Genomic DNA, 22,820 nt, shown 5'->3' on the forward strand with positions numbered 1-22,820 from the left:
CAGAGCACATGAGGAAGTGTTGAAAAGCCTTAGGATTTGGCGGCACGGTCCCTTTCTCACAGATAGAGGTGGCGAGCCCACTTGTCATTATAGACCACCTGTGTGGTTATTTCCTCCCTCCCCCCCTGTTGCATGAGATAGCCTTCTCCTCCTAAAGTGGCCAGCTGGAGGAGAAATGCATCCTCCCTTTGATCATCTTGACTAGCCTTTCCCTTTGGGGACGGATTTGTACTGAGCCATTTTGGCTGTTTTTGGTGACTAATAGCAGGATCTTTTTCCCAAAAAAAAAAAGAAAAAATAAATAAAAATGATGCTATTTGGACCATTGTTGATAGGTTTAGCAAGTAGGCACACTTGCCCTTAAGAAAGACTATCAAGCCTGAGCATATGGTCAAGATATTTGTGGCACAAATGTTCAAACACCATGGTATGCCTAAGTCCATTGTGGGGGATAGAGATCCCAAGACTACGAGCCTCTTTTGCAGAGCTCTGTTTGACAATATGGGCACTAAGCTGGACTTCTCGTCGGCTTTTCATCCCCAAACGGATGGGCAAAGTGAGGTTGCAAATTCAGCTATGTTGGATCTCCTCAAATGCTATGTTGCAGATTAGAAAACAGTTTGGGAGAAGTACTTATACCGCTGGTAGAGTTTGCATACAACAGAGTGCATGCTTCTAGGGAAAGGCCCCGTTTGAGATTGTTTATGGCAAAGTGATATTGCCTCCCATCCTACGCACTAAGGATGAGATTGATGAGTATGTCAGAGATCTTGATGTTACCTTTGCACAAGTGCGGACAACCATTGCTTGTTCACTAGATAAGCATAAGAGGGCTGCCTACAAGCATAGAAGAGAGGTGGAAATCAAAGAGAATGATTTTTGCTGAAATTTGAGAAAGCAAGATTGCGTAAGAGGCCAAGAAAGGAGGGAGCATGCCCTAAGCTCTCTACCCGGCATTATGGACCTTTTAAGGTGATCAAGCAGATGTCATGTGCACACCCAGAAGGTGTACAAGTGACATGGCATATCAGAGCATTCATAAGTATTTTACAGGCATTAATCCATTTATCCAAGCATTAATCTGAACATTCAAGCATGCATGGGACTGTTTCAGCTCCTACATCATGCACATAAGGTATTTAAAAGCATTTAGAATACTCGGCATAACAGGTCGTGGGCATTTATGGCAGCCGACAATAGATAATGAACATTTAATGAAGTCGTGAAGGTCTTGACACCTAGCCGACTGCACTATAGGTACCCGACCAGCATCATTACAGCATATATAAGAAGCGCATCATAATCAGCATTAGATATCTTCTCTCCTCAGCATTTTCCTTCCTTCGGAGCATTGGGAATCAATAGATCAGCAGTATATTCAGCATATAGACAGTAGACAACATCAGTCATCATCTCCTACCTCCTACATAGAGGAAAGCCGGCATCCAAGGGTGGACCTCAGCATTGGAGAAGGAATCAGTCATCATCATCAGCATTCAGCATATCTCTCTCATTCTGAGAAGGATATTTAGCATAGATCTATTCATAGATCTTAGTTTGTAACCATTGCATATAATATAGCTGCATTGCATTGCATTGACACCATTGTCTATCTCTTAAGTATAATTAAGTGCAATTTAGTTAAGCCTAAGTTTCTTTTACTACGATCAATCCCCCGCATGTCTCAGCAGAACAGTGGGGTTGCTTTCTGGCTTGCATTGCCTAATCATTGGAGGATTCTAAATGCCTTTCATGTGAGTCTATCGCGGAAGTATGTTGGGCCAGAGCCTGAAGAGCCTGTCACAAAAGAGTCGTTAGAGGTTGATGAGCTAGAGGAAGTTCTTCAACCTGAACAGATTGTGTTTCATAAGGAGAGAAAGCTACCTGTTGGTAAGCTTCTATGAGATACCTTGTGGAGTTAAAGAACTATTTGCCAATCGACACAAAATGGGTTGATGAAGATTGCTTCAAAGATTACCCATAGCTTCTTCAGGCATATTTGGAGGCTTTTCAATTGAGGTCAATTGTTTAGAAGCCGGGGAGGTGTCACCGTTTGACCGCCCAAGTGGTCTTTCCCTATTTCACACCAAGGTACGGGAGGCCAGGGAGCTTTGTGTCACTCATACTCAGTCTAGGACTCGCATCACATACGGGAGGCCAGGCCTTGTGTCACCCGTAGTGTGGCCAAGACGTGGAACCCACTATCAGGGATCCCAGTTTAGGCTTCCTACTGACGAATTCTGTGCTTGGGAAGACCTGCTATTTATAGGTTCTAGGAACGGGAGATATATCCATTGGATAATACATATGCACGCATCTCTGCTTGCTTGAAACTGATTTCGTTTTGTCCTCTTTTAGAGGTTCTATGTTTGTAATTCAGCCTATTGACTGGTTTTTTTCATGTAGCTAATAGAAGGATCTTTTTTCCGAGAAAAAAAAGATACCTATCATATATAACATATAATGATATTTTGATTTGGTTTTTTTTTTTGGGGGGTTTTTATAAATAGATTCATTTCATGTTTGTTTAAGGTGTTTGTAATATTTATATGAATTTTATTATATCTATTAATAGGTTGTAGTTCAAATAATATTTAAGATTGTTATGATTACAACTGAGACTGTTATCATATATAGATATTTTTGTATATTATATTCATAAATACTATAATTGAATATTGTAAGAAAGTTTGGGAGATTGTTGCCAGTATTACAGCGTGGCAGATCTGGAGAGCTAGATGCACGGAGGCTATTGAGGGTGTCGAGATTTTTGGGTCTCACTGCATTAGTACTATATGGGGTGATATCATCCATACTCTCATGGCTACTTGGGCTTGTATTAAGGGGTCCTCTCATTCCGTGCAGGCAAAGCATGTTGTATTTATGCGGGAGTGGGACCATGGCATTTTCTTTTCCTCTAGTCCCATAGGTCTCTCATGGCATCATGATGCTCCTCAGTGGTTGAAATCACCTTGCATATTGGGGTGATTCTATTCTATTCTGGCTTATAGCTGTTGTATGATTTTTTTCATACTTAATAGAAGTCTCTTTCCTGAAAAAAAAAAAAAATTTGTAAGAAAGCTGTTGCATTTTTTTTTTTGAAGGGATGAAACTTTTTGAAACAACATCTCAAAAATCTAGAAGCGCAAAAAACTTTTAACATTTCTTGTGACTATGCTTGGGCAATAATGTGAACTTTCTAATGGTATATGTTTCCTTCCTCAAAGATTCTTCTTCTTTGAGGTTTCTTATATCTACAAGGCTCTAGAATACCTCCTCCTACCTAAATTTGTGGGTCTCTATTTCTTGTCTCAAAACTACTTCTGCCAGTTATATTGGCACATGGAACCTTTTCTCTGATGGTTGTAACGTTGGAACACACATTTCAGAAGTTTCTACAACCCTGATGAGCTTGTAGAGGGCCATGTGATCAACACAAAGCAACATTCTCCCATCCTTCCTTTTATTCAAGATTCAAAAGTAGAGGTGACTTTTTTGATTCGTGTTTTGTGTCATGTGTATTCTTATATGTTAACTTGTCTCACCAATTTTCAGGAAGTTATTTCTCATTTCATTTTTTTTTTCGACCATTGCGTATACATTTTGTGTTAAGTCATCTTCCTTTGGTTCTCATGAATAGAACGTGAAGTATTTGTCTTGAAGATATTAAATGCACTAGCCTTGTGTGCGTGGGTGTGTGTGTGGGTTTGACCTCATGCTCCCTGCTGGGCAATGTGGTACTTGGGTAAGCTGAGCTTTGTATTTTCTAACATGAATTTATATTGGCAGGTGTGGTATGTGCTAGTTCAGTTCTTCATAAAGATTTTTTTTCAGGAGGATGAACAGTGCATTCAATAACCAGATTTTAGCTGAAAAGCTGAGGAAGTTGAACAATTCACAGCAGAGTATAGAAAGTATCCTTCACAATTGACAAAGAAATTCAGGCCTTTGTTAAAGCTTTATCTTTTAATCGATGTGAAGTCTTTCATTTCAGCTGATCTACCTTTTCTTTTGAAATTTTCTGCCCTATGACAAGATGGGAAAAATGTCAAAAATTAATTGTTTATTTTTGGAAGACAACAGAAATCAATGTCTAAAAAGGTTCACCAGAGGGGCAGAGAGGAGGGGGAGGGGACATGCACATGCGCACACAAAATAAGAGAAAGAAAGAAATATTTTATTAACGTTTATCAAAGACCCAGTAAGTCTATGAGACAAAGTTTCACATATGTTATGTGTAAACTGAAGGTCTTAAACATGGAAACAAAAGAAATACCAAAAGAAAATAGGCTAGTGTACTGCGTGGTTACATGTTCAATGAATAACGAGGAGAGTGTGTCGATGACTTTGTCACTCTCCGCTTGATTGGAATAGCTACAGATAAATTCACGGAGGAAGGAGGAGGAGATGGAGGAGGGAGTTGAGGGTTCTCTTTGGGAAGTATACCCGCCAAGGACTAGTCGTTGCTCACTATCTAGACCTGAAGGTCCTCTGCTTGAGATCTGTCTATTACTGTGCTACCTGACTACCTTGCATTGCATAACCTCTCAAGTTAACCTCGCTCTCACTCACACCACACCACTTCTCATAGCATGAAAATGCAAGATAGATGGTCAAACACCACGTACGTTAGACAAGAAACTCTTACAATCCATAGACCCTCCTCACAGCTCAAAGAGAGGAGGTATTCTTACACGGTGCGTACACTTCACAATACCCTCATATCCATCCACACACACTGTCCTTACAATCCTCTAGGTCACACCAAGGCTACCTCTATATCCATGCCCATCTTGATATCAATACAAGAAAGAGCTTCCGATCTAGAGTCCATCGCAGAAGGGGAGATAGTTCTCAAGGAAGATCTCCCCTCACCTTGGGAAAGGGAGGGAGTTGTGCGAGCCATGAGTATCACTTGGCCTAGGGTGGCCATGCACGTCATGAGTGGACATGGCCATCAATGGAGTCAACAGTTGGAGAAGTCAGGGGGCTTGAAGAGCACTGGCAGCGATGATGGTAGCAGCCAGTGGAGTCGGAGGGCATAGAGAGCACAAAGAGCACCGGCGATGACGGAGGTTGGTGGGGTTAGAGGGGTCGGAGGCATAGTCACAGGGGACGGAGGGGATGGAGGCTTGGAACGCCGGGACGGCGATTCGGGACGGCACAGGGACGGACAGGGACGGACGGACGTCCCCCACGAAACGTTTCTCACAGGGGACGGCGACGGGGATGGCGCAGGGACGGGGACGGCGCTGTGTGGGGACGGCAGAGAGTCGTTGCGCCTGCCACTACCTTGAATTTTACTTGAAACGCCGGCTAGGGGGCTTGGGAACTCTTTTCCTCGGTACCCGGGCAAAACGGAACCAAATTTTTATAAAGGAATCCCACCAATATAGTGGTTTGGGAGGTTGGCTAACCCATGGGCCGAGGCTGGATGGGGGGATTTTCCGTTTTTAGCCGTTTATGGCTGTTGGCTCTTTGAGGCTTGGCCCTCTCTCTCTCTCTTGCCCTTGAGGCTTTCCTCTCTCTCTCTTGCCTATCTATATAAGAACAAGCCTCTACAAGGCTACAAGCACACACCAGTTCACAACTCTCAAGGCTCAAGCTTCTTCTCTCTTCCAACTTCCAAGTTCCAAGCTCTAGGGCCTAGGCTCTCACCTCTCCCTCAAGCCTCTTGAGTCTTGACTCTTCCAACTTCCAAGCCTCTAGGCTCTCTCTCTCTCTCTCTCTCTCTCTCTCTCTCTCTCATTCCTCAAGGCTCTCTCTCTCTCTCTCTCTCTCATTCCTCAAGGCTCAAGAGTCAAGCCATCTTCAACCATGGCATCCTCCTCACGTGCCGGGGCTTCTCGTAGAAGGACCACGGGATGAACATGGTGGGAGGAGGTTAACTACACCACATCCGTTCATGGAGGCGGTTCTCGGCCATGGGTATGCAAGCTTTGTCCGTACCGGCGAACGGGTGGCGCCGACAAAGTGCGAGCCCACCTCTTGCATGACAGTGGGCATGAGGTGAGGTTTTGTACGAATGTCACGCCCGAGAAGAGACGGGAACTTCTTGACAAGCTTAGCGTGTACGAAGCGGTCGAAGCGACAAGAAGGACACCACGAGTGGCCGTGGATCCCGCGACGATGGGGAGAGGAGAGGAACTCAAGCCTCTACAATGGAGTCATGTGGTGGATCGGGATCATGCACACCATCACCTTCACCATCAAGTCAGAATGTTACTCCATCCACGACACTGGCACCCTCCATCTCCACGGCCTCTCAATCATTACGTGGCCCACGGCGACAATCTACACTTGGGGAGAATTGGAACCCCAAGTTGAAGAAGGAGGTGGATATGGCGGTGGCCCGCTTCTTCTTCCACGACCACATTGCCTTTCAAGCGGCTAGGTAAGTGCAATCGATCATTGCCAATTCATCATTCATGTTTTCATCATCCTAGTCCCCTTCTCATTAGTAAATTACTTTCTTGAATAGGTCGGAATACTTCAAGGTCATGGTTAAGAAGATTGGGGAGTATGGCTCAACCTATACGCCCCCCCTCATCCGAGAGCTTGCGCACTACATTGCTCGAGAAGGAGAAGCGCATTGTAGAGCAAGCGGCCGACAACACAAAGCGGCAATGGGAGAGGAACGGAGTCTCCCTCATTGTGGATGGATGGAGTGACACCCGCAAGAGGAGTATTCATGGCATGGTTGCATATTCCCGCGGAGAGATGTACTTCATCTCATCTCATGATGCATCCGGCACTGGGAAGAGCGCGGATGTGCTTGCGGCGGAGTGGGCTACCACCATGGCGATCGTTGGCCCCGAGCATGTAGTGGGCTTTGTTGCGGATAGGGAGCCTTCCAATAGGGCGGCGGGAGCTATTCTCCAAGGTATGTATGGACATGTCATGGTGTCCTTTTGTATGGCTCATTGCCTAAACAACCTCCTCAAGGACATCGGGGCATTACCATGGATCAGCCCGCTCATTGAGGAGGCCAACACCATGGTCTCCTTTGTCCTCAACCACCAAAGACTTTGGCATGAGTTCAACAAGAGGTCCTGTCTCTCTCTCCTCAAATATTCCGACACCCGGTTTGCCTACAACTTTCTCATGTTGGGCCGGTTGAAGGATTGTAGCGGTGCTTTGAGGGGGCTTTTCCTTAGCGACGAGTTTGTTGCCATGCAAGAGTCCCATACAAACACTGGCCAAGAGTGTAGGCTACGGGCGGATGACGCCTCTTGGTGGGAGCGTGTGAAGACCACAGATGCTATGGTGAGGCCCATAGTCCACCTATTGAGGATTGTAGACGCTATGCAACCATGCATAGGCAAGGTCTACGAGGCCATGGATCGCATGATAGAAAAGTTGAAAGACTTCGTGCCTGACGAAGACAGATACGAGGAGATCCATGCCTTGTGTCTAGGAAGGTGGAATTCCTACTACTCTCCATTGCATGCAGCAGCTTATGTGGTGGACCCAGAATTCCAAGGCAACAAGCAGGAGAGCGACCGGGAGGTGAGCGCTGGATGGAGGATCATCTTGGATCGTCTTGTGCCTGATGCATCGGTTAGGCGCAAGATCAGGGACAAGCTTTCAATGTACAGGTCATTTCATGGCTCTTATGGCTGTCATGATGCACAGGTTGACCGCTCCAAAGTTGGTGCTGCTCTATGGTGGGAGGACTTTGGTTCGGATGGACCGTAGCTGCAGCAGCTTGCCATCCGCATACTTAGCGAGGCCGTCAGCTCCTCTTGCTTGGAGCAACTTTGGAGTACCTACAGCCACATTGCCTCTAGGAAGAGGAACCGACTCGGGGTAGAGCGTGCCAATGACCTTGTCTTCGTCAGCGCGAACTTGCGAATGCTTTGCAAGAGCGTGACCAAGAAGGCAGATTCCTTCACCGAGTGGGAGATGAGTCAACAAGAAGAGCAACAAGAGGATGAGGTGCAAGAGCTTCATGCCAGTGACGATGAGACTGAGGATGAGCTTGATGCTTCTTTGGCACAAGCTACCCATGACCATGAGGCGAGCACTTCACATGGATGATCATTCATGGATCATGATTCATGGGCCTTACTACTTAGCTCTAGCCTCTAGCCTCTAGTCTTCAGCACTTTTTGGTCATTGACTCATTTGAGTCCGTCCATGTATTTTGCCTTCTTAAGGCTTAGTCCCGACTCCTGAGTCTTGACTCTTGAGTCATGACTCATTTTGTATCTACTTAATTATTAATATGACTCAAAAGCTTACCATTTTAGTGTAAATTTGTGCTCATTTTGATGTACTTCCAAAGTAGAATAAGTGTAGAGAAGAAAAATTTAAAAAAAAAATGTATTTTTTGAGTGCTGTTGCCTCCCCCGTCCCCGTTCCCTACTTATGGCCGTCACACGTCCCGTCCCCGTCCCCGTCCCCCGTCACCGTTCCCCATCCCTTGTGACTATGGTCGGAGGGCTCTGACGGTGACAACGGCTGGAGAGCTTGGAGAGTCGGAGAAGCTCGGAGCGCACTGATGGTGGACGGGTCGGAGAGATCGAAAGGCACCAGATCGCGATAGCCAGAGAGCTTGGAGAATTAGAGAGAAGGGAGGGGTAGGAGGAGGTGGCCACTGTTGAGGTCGTATAGTTGATGAAGATGGAGGTGATGGCCGGTTGGAGGTTGAGACAGTGGAGATGAGGGATGGGGTGTGGAGGACCCAACTACCCATCGATAGGTCTCCCACGACTACTCCATAAACCATCCCCATGAATGCTGGACCAGAATGAAAGCATATGTCTGGTGATCCTATCCCCCGGGCAAAGCATTTGGCAAGACAACTCCCACGAACACGTAGCTGAGACAAGTCCCTTGCCACTACCTCCTAGGCAAAGCATTCGGCGAGATAACCCATGCATAAAAAGAAAACAAGTCCTCTAGCACTCTCTCCGGGCAAAGCATTTGATGGGATAACCTAGGCACAAAATGAAAACCAGAAAACCAGATTACGGTTGGCGAAGGTGAACCCACCTGCCCGAGAGTGTGGTGACTGTGGTATGGTTGTCACCTCGGCCTCTAGATGATGATCTGCCTCTACCTCTACCTGTATCTCAGTAGAAGGCCTGCTCATGTGAATTCCAAAGGATGAACCTCCCCCAATATGTATCTCGGCAAGGAGAGCAATCAATTCCTGAAAATTAAGAAAGTTCCCTTGAACTTTGATTGAGGTCTGAAATTGGTTGTATTCCTTGCCAAGACCATTCAAGGTCACCGATACCATATCATCATCTACTGGTGATCCAATAGAGCAAGTGCATCTGTAAGACCGTTAACCTTCAGCGAGTAATCATTTATACTCAACTAGCTGCATCTTCGGAGCTTGAGTGTTTGTACTGTACATCTTTACCAAGGTGTTACAAGACTGAGCACACCCGGCCTGTTGCTTATGGTGGTTCTTATGCTGGCTGACTCATTCCTGTAGGCATCTTATGTTGGCCGACTGCTGATTGGAGGCAGGCATAGGCTGCACCTTAGCCCCTTTTATGGGCTGGTCAGGCTGCCTGCTGTGCCCCATGGGCATGGGCTGGCCTTTGGCTGGCCCATAGGCATGCTTCACATGCATCTACATGTCCCTAAGCTTCTACATGCTTGCTAATACAATGACTAAAGATGAGGTTGACCTCTACATGAACCTATCTGATGAATTCTCCAAGTGTGTAAGAGGATTGACACATGCAGACTCTATGGCTGTGGAGACTGCTCATGCTTGGCATGTCTCGGACTGGGGCTCACAATGGGGTCACGGCATACGACAAAATATACCTAAAAGAGGTATTCCTAGAGTATAAATGTTACACTGATGTAGAGCTAGTTGTTGGGACTCACACACTCACACACAGATTAGGGTTTCGTGCAGATTAGGGTTAGCTGCAGAAACATGAAGCTCACACAAAGAGAAAGAAAGAACAAAGAAAGAAAGTTGTATTAACGTCTACTAGAGGCCGAACTTGACCTATGAGACAAATCAATGTACAACTGTCAATGTCTTCTGGATGTCCAGAAAAAAAAAGGACAAAATGAACATGAAATAAAGTTACTGAGCTAGTGGGGGGGTGTGATGGATGGAGCACTACTACTAGAGACTCAGTATGCAACCTATATGCGCAGGGTATACAAGAATGCAATGCAGATCTGTCTGGCTCCAACCAGTACCACAATGGGGGTGTAATATGTGATACAGAGGCGATGGCGAGGCAAAAATACCTCGGAGCATGATCTCTGGGTGTGAGTGTAAGTGAGCTAGCTGCTCCTGGATATGGTGCTGATGTCGAGCCCGTATCTCTGTGATCTCCCTCTGATGTAGTCTGGGAGTCTGGTAGCCTGGTGCTCTCGGTCTCCATCTGGCTCGGAGGTCCGCAACGCGCTGAAGTGTAACCCCCTCCTGTGTCACGATAGGCACTGAGATAGATCTCTGGAAGAAATCAGTGAGCTCGAACTGTCGTCCACCTCTCCGTGTGGTATGAGTCCGTAGGCAGTGTCTCTCTATGGTGCTGTGTCTCTAGCAAGAACTGGCCAAATCTGCACTGGTCTGCAGACTCCGTGATCTGGCGGAGTGAGGGATGTCCACTGAAGATGGTGGTGTATCTCTCTCTAATGACACTATATGCTGTGCATCTGCATACATAATGTTCCTCACTCTCAACCTCCTCCTGGCATAGTCTGCATATCCTCTCTGCTCTGGGGATCCGTGCTGCCCTACCTGTCTCAATCTCAAGCTGGTGTGATGACACTCTGATGAGCTGGCCAATCACCACTCGGGCACTGTGAGGCATGTACACATCCATGTATCCAGGTCTCTGTATGAATCCATCCGTTGAGATATGCATAAACTGATCTCTGTAGTATAGCATCTTCGGTGCTAGAGGCTGACTGGGTGTAATCCAAGTCTCTTGAGTGTATCGTTGCTATAAATCTTGCCGAAGGACTCTGTTCGTCTCACTGTGAGAGAGCTGGATGTGTGGTGCATGTATATCATTACTGTAAAGGTGGCAGGTGATCTATGTCAAGACCATGCTGAGTGAGCCACTGTATCCATGATCTCCTATCGCCACTCTCTGCGAGCTGCCTGCACGCCTCAAAAGCTCTATGTGAGAGTCGATCTGATGGCATATCTCTGATCCTGTGTATGAAGCAGATCCTCTTCTTGCATAGGAGGTGCAGCAAACTCCGTCCGGACAATGTCATGTGGGATGGAGGGTTTGCTGTGGATCATCCGTGAGAGAATGAGAATCTAAGGCCTCTCTATCTGAGACCATGTGGAGGTGGCGAGCCCAGGTGCCCATACTGCTGCAGCATACATCAAAGCAGGGGTGACTAGTGTGTCAAACAACCACCCCTTCGTGCGGGGCTCCTCGAAGTGTGCGTAGTGACACTGTCTCTCTAGCATGGCCAGAGCTGCATACCCTCGTGTCAGTCTATCCCTGGCTGCATGTGCCATAGTAAATCTTCATGGCGGAGTCGTAAATGTAATCCCTAGGTACAAATATGAGTCTACCATCTCTACCTGTCCTCCTGCTAGTGTGAAGATGGGTGGCCTGTCGTGGAACCGGCCCTGAGGTGTGGAAAATCATGGCCTTGGTTTTCCCAAGGTTCATTGTAAGCCCCCTTTGTGTGCATAAGTCATCGAGTGCATGGGGATGGTGCTGTAGTCCCATCCGCGACTCAGAGACGAGAATAATATCATCTACATGTAGCATAATGTGGACTGTGGTACCTGAGATGTCTACCCCGTCCCCACCACCGTGACCAATGAAGTCAGCCACCTCATCGATGTATAGCCCAAATAGTGTAAGAGAGAGTGGGCATCCTTGCTTCACACCTATGGTGCTAGCAACAACATTAGATAGCCCCCCTGGGCATCGTATGTGCCCGAAGACTTGCTCATATAAAGCATAGATGCCCCAAACCATCTCTGATGGGATCCCCAATGATTGTAGGCGCTGGAAGAGTCTCTCTCGTGGCACCGTGTCAAATGCTTTGCGGAAATCCACAAAGCAGCAGTATAATCTCTTCTCCCGTGCCCTAGCCTGGTCAATCAGACATCTCAGAGTGAATATATGGTCAATAGTGGAGAAAGCTCGTCGGAATCCAGCCTGCCTTGGTGCTCGCAGTCCCTCCTTCTTTGCATATGAGCTCAACTCTGCCTCGAGCACTGCGCCATAAAGTCCCGTAGTTGCTGGGGTCTAGCATGTCTCCCGCTTTGTGGAGAGGCACGATGGTGTGCATAGTCCACTCGGCTGGTAGGCCCTCCACCATTGACCTATTAAAGAGGTGAGCAACAAAGGGTCCTAGTGTGTCAGCTGCATAAATAAGATGCTCACTCTGTATACCTGTGTGGTCAGCCGATCTCCCATGCTGTGTAACCGGCGGATAGCTCTCTCTACCATCGAGGCGGTAAAGAAAGTAGAGGTGGTAGGGCGGGATTCCTGTGGCTGTGGTATGGGCGGCTGCCGAGGGATATGGTAGAGGCTCTTTGCAAAAGCCATGTGTGTGGATCCTCAATCGGGGTACGAGGGCGAGGCTCTCTCATCCTGCGCCATGCAGTGGCTGCATCTCTGCTCATGAGTAGGTGGTATATATCCAAGTACTGTGCCTCCCTCATATGCACGCCTCTTACGGCGTGTGAGGATCCTCATTTGTCGGCTCACATGTCTCTGTGTAATGGTCCCCAGTGCTCTCTGGGCACGGAGGTGTCTATATAGCTCTCTCCACTCATCATCATACCACCGATTCTGGGGCATGCTCCCAGATCTATGTGTGTGCAATGTGTGTATGATGGGGGAAACTGCGGGTGGCGGCCGTATGTAGTAGAGATGACAGTTGGGTGGTGAGTGTGTCTGGAGGTGACAAGGGATCCATCTGGAATAGCCGGTCATATACATGATGCTCATATATGTCTGCCAAGTCATGGGTGAAGTAGAAAGTTGTATGCGATGCTTGTGTGGGCTGTTGGGTGCTGGTGTGGAGCTCGCCAGTGACAGTAAGAGGTACGTGTGATGTGCACCAATAGGACAAGGGGGGATGGTGAAAGATGTCACTTCCTGTGTGGTCTCCATGGACCCATGATGTAGTCCACTGTGCTACCCCCCCCCCCTGATCGTGGAAAGCATGTCAGTGCTCCCGAATCCTGCCACTGTCTCATCCCGTTATAAATAACGAGATGGTGTCTCGCTCCCAGCTCAAGTGATGACCATATCTGGTGTTATCCGGCCCCATGTCCTGTCGGGGTGCTCGAAATCATAAATGTCGCACTGTCGGCTCTGTGTCCGTGCATTGAAGTCCCCCATAAGGAGGACTTCCCCCAGGTTGGAGTAGTGTATGATTTCATCCGAAAGGGCTGCATATGGTGACTCTCCCAATGGCCCTGTGTCCTCCTCCCCGCCTCTACTCTCATCCTCTGCTGTCATGGCATATCTCGATCCTCTAGGAGAGAAGTAGCATAGAGCAACGTATAACACCCTGTCTGCTGAGAGCTGCAGTCTAATCCACATGTATCTAGCCTCTTGGTCACGTGCTACCACCTGTAGGTGCTCCTGTAGCTCTCGCTTGAAGAGTACCGCTATACCTCCAGATCCTCTCGATGTGCTCTGTCGTTGGTCCCCCTGTATGTAAACTCTCACTGATAGCCCTCTACTTTGGGTAGCCCCCTCTCTGGGCTTTGGTGCGTCTCTGTAAGTAGTATGATGTCCCGTCCCTCCATGACCTCCTCCATCCTCCCAGGATGTGTCCAAAGTGCTCCACTGCAGTTCCAAACTGCTGTGTATCTGTGGATTTGGATCCTCCATAGCCGATGTCCCATAGGCCGCCTGGCGCTAATCGGTGGCCTTGCCATCGATTATGACACGGTGTTGTGCCACGGCACGTCTATGGTGTGAAACCATGCATGTGAGGCCATTAAATATAAATCTAGATGTATGGGATTAAGTGCCACGACTTGAGTCATTATATGATGCCTAAGTACATATGTTCATATTGTAAATGAGGTTCAATAAGACGAGCTGAGGCTGAGCCAGGTCTCGAAGCCTCTGTATATGAGTGTGGTGTGAATTATGGAGTTTTTATGCTTATGGTAGACCTTGTAGTAGGGAACACCCTCCTCAACATGTATGGGAAATTTGAGAGCATGTATGATGTAAGGATTGGTTTTGAAAGAATGCCTTTTTGAGATATCGTGTCTTGGAATGCCATGATTTCTGCGCTTGCTCAGAATCGATATAATGAGAACGCTTTGGATTTTTTTTTACTGATGCTACTGGAAGGTTTGATGCCAGATGATATTACCTTTTGTGTGGGACCTTTCAATAATATGGGGCATAGTTTTATCGAGGTGGAGGGACACCGGCTTAAGGGAAATACTTTTCCCATTGTCATAGCAGACAGGCCTGATACACCCAGTTATGATGGGCTTACACCTCTTCATGTTGCTGCTAGCATGGGTGCTGCTGATGGTGTCGTGGATGCATTGACAAATGCTCCAGAAGAGTCATGGGCAATGACATGGACCAGTGCGAAGGATTCGGTTGGCCAAACTCCTTTGATGTACGCGTTGGCTGCTGGCAATCGTGCATCTGTCAAATTGGTGCAAAGCAAGCTGCAAAAGCTCCGTAACACAGATTCTTTGGAGAGAAAGAGAAGTGATGCAAGGCCCCCACATTTGGCCTTAAGTATAAGTGGTGAGGATGCCGCCAAGCCAATCACTCCTTCACCGAGAAAGATTGGTATAACTCATATGTCTTGCTGAGATTTGGTATGTAAATATTATGGTTCCAGCCTCTGCTGGTGGTTCCCCTTGAAGAGATAAATATTCTGTTTCCTTGCTGGGATTTGAAGCTACTCTCACAACCAGAAGTCTCGCACTTGCCCAGCGATACCGCCCACGTCACGACAACGGCCATCGCGATAGAATGCTCTCTTGCCCTCTTTCCGGGCCTGTAGGACTCTCGGCATGCATGTTTTCCTGTGTTCTATCTGCATCCTTGTAAGGTCGTCATCCAAATAGATGGGATCTCCCTGTAATCCTCGTAGAATCACCCTCTTCCTCATGAAGGTGACCCTCTCCGTCTCTCTTGCAAACTGTAGGATGAGGGCTCGCTTGCGTGTTGAGTCTTTCCCGGCTCTCCATGCTTTGGTGAAGGCTTCCCTGTAGCCGAGCTTCATGCATAGAAGCTGTCCATCTTTCTCGGAGAGAGAGAGAGAGAGCAAGACACAAAGTGTGTGATGATCACAAATGCAAGTCAATCCTTGCATGTAAGTCCCATCCATATAATATAGAAGTACTAAAGTTATATGGATAGAGTGTCCTTTCACACTTGATATCCAAGGGGAAAAACCACATGGGAAAAAGTGTCCTTGGTTAAGCCCTTTTTACACGTAGCACTACTATAAGTGAGCATATGTCTACAAATCCCCTTTGTAGTGGAAGTGTGAACCTCTACAAGGTAGCAAATCACTCTTTGTATGAGAGGAAGCCCAAAGCTTTGCAGAAAGCTGAACTTCTCTCGAGGTAAAGCCTTTATGAACAGATCTGCAACATTATCCTATGTAGGGTAGTAAGATAAACTGATCTCCCCTGCATGTAACCTCTCTCTGACATAGTGATAACGAATCTCAATGTGCTTGGTACGTGCATGAAATACGGGATTTCGTGCCACGGCCATAGCGCTCTGGCTATCATTGAGAATGGTGGTGGGTGTTTGCTAACACTCACGAAGATCAGCCAATAATCTCCTCAACCATACACAATCTACTGTAGCTGTGAAGATTGCCCTGTACTCAGCCTCACAAGTAGATGTGGCAATAGTGGGTTACTTTTTACTCAACGAAGATATGCATGAACTACCGAGGAAAAAACAATTCCCATTGGTGGATTACCTGGTATCATAATCACCAGCCCAATCTGAATCACTGTATGCATAAAGTTGCAAGTTGCCCCCCTTGGGATAGAACAAACCAAGATCCAGGGTACCTTGAAGATAACGGAAAATGCATTTGACTGCTTGCCAATGCTTTGTGCCTGGGCTATGCATGAATTTGCTCAATAGAGACACCCCAAAAGATATGTTAGGCCTCGTGTTACACAAGTAAATGAGGCATCCCACTGCCTGGCTGTAAATGCAAGGCTCACCAATATCATGCATAGTAAGCCGTACACCTGGTTCTACTGGAGTAAAAATTGGCTTACATTCTTCCATGAAACCTTTTTAGCAAACTTTTTATGTACTTAGTTGCTACATAACAATGCCATCATCTCTATGCATAAACTCTCTGCCAAGATAGTAGTGTAAAGGCCCCAAATCTGAGATATCAAATTCAGCTTTCAAATCAGCCTTGAAATCTGAAATTTGTTTTGTGCTAGTCCGTGTTATGAGCATATCATCTACATACAAGATGACTATGAGAATATCGGCACCAGTTTTCTTCACATACAACGTGCTTTCAGTTGGACTATTCACATAACCTTGGTTGGTTAGAATTGAATTAAATCCGCTCGCTGAAGCTCACGCCCCCCCCCTGCTCGCGCTGTCTGCACGCTTCCCCCCTCTCCCGCCATCACATCTGCTCCCCCCCCCCCCCCCCCCGCGCCTGCTCTCGCGTCTGCCCCGTTCTCCCCCGCCTGGCTGCACTGCGCGACCCTGCGCTGCAGCGCCTGCCGCCCCGCCCCCCTTTCGCTGTCGTCACCTTATCTTCCCCCCGCCCCCTGTTTAGTGCTGTTTCCGCCTCCCCCTAGGGATTCTTTTTTGTCTTCGCCGCCTTGCCTCCCCCCCTTTTTTCTGATTTTTTCGCCCCCTGGGGTCTCCTTCTTTTTGCCTTCCGCTTCCCCCTCCGCCCTTTGTGTGTAGCTCGGCTCTTCCAGGACTTTCCGCTTTCGCTCCGCCTTCGACTAGCTTCAGACACTGATGGAGGCTCCTCCCGCCCCACCTCAGAGGGCCTCTCCCGCAGCCCCCTCGCCCGCCCCTGAGGATACCCCCATCAGGCTTTCTCTTTCGCCAGAAGAGGAAGCGAGCCTCGCCGCAGAGGTGGAACGCCTCCAGGCACATTCCACCATCTGCCGTATAGTCGGCACTCGCCCCAGCAGAGGGGAGATCCGGGATCTTCTCCAGGCCCACCTTCTTGCAGACGTGGGCAAGATCCTGGACGTTCAGCTACTGGGCCGTGGTCACTACCAGATCGAGTTCGAGACAGCCCAGAGCGCAGCCAAGGTCCTAGCCATGAGTCCCCTAGACATCAGGGGTGCTCGGGCATTCTTCAGACCTTGGCAGCATGGCTTTGACCCAGCAGCGGCCGAGCAGGGAGAGCGCCTTTTCCATGTTACAGTTTGCTTCCCTGGACTCCGCCGCGAGTACCTGCCGCTCCTTTCTAGGCTAGGAGCATTGGTGGGTTCGGTGCTAGAGACTGGCCCCACAGCAGCTTCAGTGGTGGCCAGAGCAGCAGGGCTACCGTCGGTCAGAGTGTTGGTCCCTGACATCTCCTCCCTTCCGAAGGTCATTCAGCTACCTAGGATAGGGGGGGGATGGATTGATCAGAGAGTGGAGTTCTCTGGGCTCCCGAACCAGTGCTTTATTTGCAGGCAGGTCGGCCACCTGGCCAAGGCCTGTCCTCGCAGGAGACCCCGACCCTCACCGCAGCAGCAGGCCCCTGATGGCACGCCCACAGATGCGGCTCGGCAGGCAGCCTCTGGGACACCTGCTCAGGCCACGGAGACCTCGGAGTGGCAGCCTGGACAGGGGTGCCGTCGAGGGAGACAGCCACAGCAGCACGCCCAGAGACCGATGCAGCAGCAGCCACAGTCTCAGCATCACTGGGTTCCCGTGAGGAACAGCTTTGCTCCCCTCCAGGAGGAGACCCCTGCGGCGACCGAGGACCAGGAGATGCCAGCACCCCCTCCTTCACCCCCCCCACCCCCGTCCCTCCCTACCGCCTCGCTTCCACCTTCGCCGCCTCCCGCCCCCGCTCCGGTTTCGGCAGCGGCTCCTCCTCCACTCCCATCGCTCCCCCCTCCTCCCTGCCCGCCCGCCCGCCTCAGCTCCCCGGGAGGCCCTGGCAGTCCCCTGGCGTTCACCTGCAGTCCGGAGGGCTCTGAGCGCCGACCTTGATCGAGCACCGCAGAGGAGACTTACCATGCCGATTCGGGCTTCACGGATATCATCTATCCGCAGTCAGTTGAGTCGCCTCGGCACTAGACAGCGCTCGGAGGCTTTTGATTACTCCTTCACACGGCTTTTTGGAGCAGAGGGCCCCCATGAGCTTGCACCCATCCGAGTTCATGTAGTGATACCACCAGCCTGCGGGGAGGAGGCACTTGAGTCAGCGGTGGCCTTCTCGTTCCCTCTCTGTGGCCCATGCGACCGGGAGTGGACTCTGGAGCTCGCTCTTAGCACTTTGAAGACTCAGGCAGTTGAGTTTTCCCACCATGTGAGCGATCTGGAGGTGACAGATGTGATAGGCCGACTATGGGAATTGGCTCATTTTTTCTTGGATCCCGAGAGTGTGGATGCCTCAGGGATTCGTCATTTGGTTGTTTGTATAGTGGCAGACTTAGCACGCGACCCTGGATATGTATGCATTACGAGGTTGCTTTGTCTGAGCGGGAGGCAGTCGCCATGGGACACAGCCACTGGCACCTGATCCGTGATTCTTGCAGCACACCGGGCGGGTGGGCAGATTCGTAGCCGCTCGGATGGGGACTATTCTCCATCCAAGCCGCTTGCGAAGGCCCGCCGTATGGCTGAGACAGCATCCACCTCCGCAGGTCATCCATGAGGATCATCTCATGGAATGTACAGGGCCTTGGCGGAGCACATTATATACGCTATCGTGGTTGCTTTAGACAGGAGCTACAGAGATGCCTGGTTGGTGGCAGTATTGATATTTTGATGATGCAGGAGCACCACTTGGGTGAGAGCAGGATCCGGAGGTATGGTTCGGTGATGCTTGGTAGATGGGACACCTTTTGGTCTGCAGGGTTTGGCCCTTTGGGTGGACAGGGAGGAGTATGCATGGTCATTGCAGATGTATGGCGGCAGGCCATTGTGGATCGAGGGATCATTGTGCCTGGTAGAGCACAGTATGTCATTCTGAGGATGCATGATGAGCTCTTGGGCGTGTTCAACGTCTACGCGCCCAACCATGCTAGTGCCAGAGCAGAGTTCTGGACCCAGGTTACGGATACATTGCCAGAGGCCGCACATTGGTGTGTCGGGGGAGACTTCAACATGCTTGAGGACCCGACTGATAGGGTGGGAGGCAGTCATGTTACAGTGCACGGCACGGAGCTTGCAGCTTGGGAGCGATTTTGCATGTCACTGAGGATCACTGATGCATGGCAGCATGGGGCCTTCTCCCGCTCTCAGGATAGTCTTAGTTTCTCTCGGTCGGATCGCCGGCAGGGAGGGACTAATCTATCACGGATTGATCGCTTTTATGTGGGCGACTGGTTAGGGGAGCGAGGGGGCTCCGTTGGCATTCTCATTGGCACCTCATTTTCAGACCATGCGCCAGTTATTTTGACATTTGAGGAGCGGACACGGGAGCCCAGCCTGAGTTGAGGATCCCAGAGAGGGTACTTACAGATCCTAGTCTTGCTGAGGACATTAAGAGGATCTGGCATGATAGTCTGTGCTGTGACCAGGATGCAGCAGGCCAGTGTGCCCAGGCACTCATCGAGCTTAGCTCTTTTCTGCACTCTGCAGCTTTGACACGGCTGAGAGAGACTCGCGAGCGGAAGAATCGGCTGAGACGCAGCCTTGCTTCGCTTCAGCGCCTTCAGGAGCAGCAGCCTGCATGTGAGTGGGTGGCGTCCCAGCTGAGCCAGGCACGCCAAAAGGTTAGAGAGGCAGAGGAGCAGAGACATGAGTTTTATTATCGTCCCTAGGCCTCTCAGTGGACGCAGCTTGGTGATAGAGTGACTAGGGAGTTTTTTGAGATCATTGGACCCCGCCATGCTCGAGCAGGAGTCGGTCAGCTTGGGAGGCCGGACGGATCGGTAGCTACTGAGCCCGGGGAGATCAGACATTGCCACTGGGTTCTATAGAGACCTGCTTTTAGCGGAGCCAGCCACTGAGGCTCGGGATGCTTGTAGACAGACTGTGTGGGCCCATGTGCAGAGGAGGGTCACAGATCGTATGCGTAAAGTTCTGGGTGAGCCTCTTTCAGAGGTTGAGCTTGCTGAGGCCTTGAGGGTCCTGCCGCGCCATAGTTGCCCAGGGGAGGACGGATTGACGCTTGCCTTTTTTATGCGCTATTGGGACCTTTTGGGACCAGGCCTCCGCAGGGGCTTTCAGTATGTTTTGGACATTGGGGTGATGCCACAGAGCTTTTTAGAGGGCTTGATCTTTCTTATCCGCAAGGGGGAGGGAGTATCAGATGATATTCGGCATTGGAGACCTATTACGATCCTCAATACTGTCTACAAGGTCTTAGCAAAGGCCTTGAGTTGAGGATCCAGCCCTTCCTGGGGGAGTTGATTCATGCTTCCCAGACAGGATTTGTCAAGGAGCGTAGTATCCTTGACAACATTTTCACCTTCTGGGAGGCGACGGCCCGAGCTAGATTTCTTGGTGAGGACTTGGTCGTGATGCTTCTCGATTTTGAGAAGGCATACGATAGAGTTGATTGGGGTTTCCTAAAGGGCACTATGCTTTGCCTGGGCTTTGAGCCAGGTTGGATTAGAGGGGTGGCGGCTCTGTATTCCACAGCTCGTAGCCAGGTGTTGATTGCAGGAGGACAGGGGCCGAGTTTTGAGCTGACTAGATCAATCCGTCAGGGGTGTCCTCTCGCCCCGTTTCTATTTCTCTTCTTTGCTGAGGCTATGAGCATGTATTTGACGGCAGAGGAGGTTGGTTTGAGAGGACTCCAGCTCCCAGTCCGGGGGGAGGACCTGCTCGATGCTGAGTTTGCTGACGACACGGGCTTATTTTTGCATGGCCAGGAGGCCAATCTTCTTCGGGCAGAGCAGTCGCTCCAGGTTTTTAGTGCAGCTTCGGGAGCATTGATCAATTGGCGCAAGACAGTGGCCTTTTGGATCAGTAGCGCTCCCACTCCGGCATGGAGCCCAGACTCCGGTTTTAGATGGATTCCTCCTGGCACAGCAGTGCGATATTTGGGATGCCAGATTGGACTAGATTTGTCACCTGAGCAGCAGATTGCCCCGCTTCTTCTGAGCATTCGGAAGAAACTTTTGTATTGGAGTACAGCTCGGCTATCCTTGGTTGGGAGGGTGGTGGTGGCAAATCAGGTGCTTTTAGCGACCATGTGGTACATTACGTCTTGCTGGATCTTCTCGAGCTCTTGCATCAGCTAGGTGCAGAGGCTGATCAGGAACTTTCTTTGGTCCGGGCGGGATGGTCAGTCAGCTCGGGCAAAGGTTGCTTGGGCAGTTATTACACTTCCGCTGGCCCAGGGAGGCTTAGGCATTATAGATCCAGTTGACCAGAGCAAAGCCTTATTGGGGAAGCTTATTGTTCGGGGGCTGCTTCCAGGCGCTGAGCCTTGGAAAGAGCTTCTTTTGCAGCGGCTGCAGGCTCGGGCTCCCCCCAGCAGGGGGCACTTGGGCACCAGAGATTCGATGGATCTTCATAGAGATGAGGAGGACAGGCCTCAGTAGAGGTTGGGAGGACAGATTTGCTTTGAGCATCCTGAGAGCTTGGGAACTGTTGAGACCGGGGCTCTCTCAGAGACCTCCTTCTTGTGTTGAGGAGCGGGCCAGACAGCCGCTCATCTGGAGCCCAGCGGTTCGCACAGAGCAGGGTCATATGCTGGGTTCTCGGCCTCGTCTAGCCTGGGGACCTTTGGCGGCAAGCCCAGCACGTAGCTTTGGAGACTGGCAGGCCTTTTGCAGTCTCCCACAGGAGATCCAGGTGGAGAGACTGAGTCACTTCAGAGGGGGGTTGATTATGAGGGATGACATTTAGGAGGCACTCACAGAGGAGTGGTTCACGCCTCTTGAGCTTGTGGCCCCATGATGGATGGGAGCCTTTACACAGTTGGAGATCCTGATTGCTGTCAGAGCTTGCACTGAGGATGGCAGATGCCTCTACTATGAGATTCAGGATGAGGGCAGACTTCAGAGAGTGGAGGTGGAGTCGCGTTTGGTTGCAGAGTGCACCTTTCAGAGGATACGGGTAGTGGCCGCCGCTTCTCGGAAGTGGCATATTGACCCAGACCCTGCAGATGTGCTCCCGGATTGGCGCATATGGGCATATGCAGCACGCCCCTTGGCCCGGCTACAGTGGGACCCTGGGGAGTACGAGTGGCATGATCCTTATGCATCCCTTGAGGCCACAGAGATCTCCTTTTTCCAGTATACTATTCGGCTGGGGCGGCATATTTTGACGGCGAGGAGGATGGTTTCTCCAGCTGCAGCGGGGCACTGGCGGCTACAGGGACTCTCACAGGAGTTCCTGGAGGATTTTTGGGCCCGGCTTTGGGCTAGTCGACAGGCCCGCAGGATCTCGACTTTCCAGTGGTGGCTGGTCGCCCACAGGGGCTCAGCAATTGGCACCTGGCTTGTCTACAGCGGTCTTCCGGCGGCCTGCGTCCGATGCGGCCACCCTATGGAGACACAGAGACATTGCCTATGGGATTGCCCTCAGGCGCAGCAGATTTGGCTGCGGATGCTGCGTATTCTAGCCCCCCTCTCTCTAGAGGATATGTATACGTGGGGTGCCGCTGCTTGGTCGACTTCGTCAGGGCCTGCTATGGGCTATGAGACGGAGCAGGACAGTCAGGCCATCAGATTCATTAGGGGCCAGCCTCGCCTTGTTCCTTCACCGGATTTCTCGTCCGCCAGTTGGACA

The 22,820-nt window shown here is 49.9% G+C and overlaps 1 protein-coding gene across 2 annotated transcripts in view; it reads left to right on the plus strand.

The window, feature by feature from the left end:
* LOC147626240 (uncharacterized) overlaps positions 1-22,820 on the plus strand; it is a 179,584-nt gene that overhangs the window by 103,276 nt on the left and 53,488 nt on the right. Inside the window, exons 2-3 of one of the 2 annotated variants that reach the window (XM_086816381.1) lie at positions 3,390-3,486; positions 3,790-3,914. In XM_086816381.1, the coding sequence (XP_086672507.1) occupies positions 3,839-3,914 (76 nt within the window). In that variant the 5' untranslated portion in view covers positions 3,390-3,486; positions 3,790-3,838. The remainder of the gene's footprint in view (positions 1-3,389; positions 3,487-3,789; positions 3,915-22,820) is intronic. The other variant, XM_086816382.1, reaches the window with a different exon arrangement.

The sequence above is a fragment of the Cibotium barometz genome, chromosome 22 (assembly GCF_041138505.1).
Source record: "Cibotium barometz isolate CiBa-2024 chromosome 22, ASM4113850v1, whole genome shotgun sequence".
Taxonomy (NCBI): domain Eukaryota; kingdom Viridiplantae; phylum Streptophyta; class Polypodiopsida; order Cyatheales; family Cibotiaceae; genus Cibotium; species Cibotium barometz.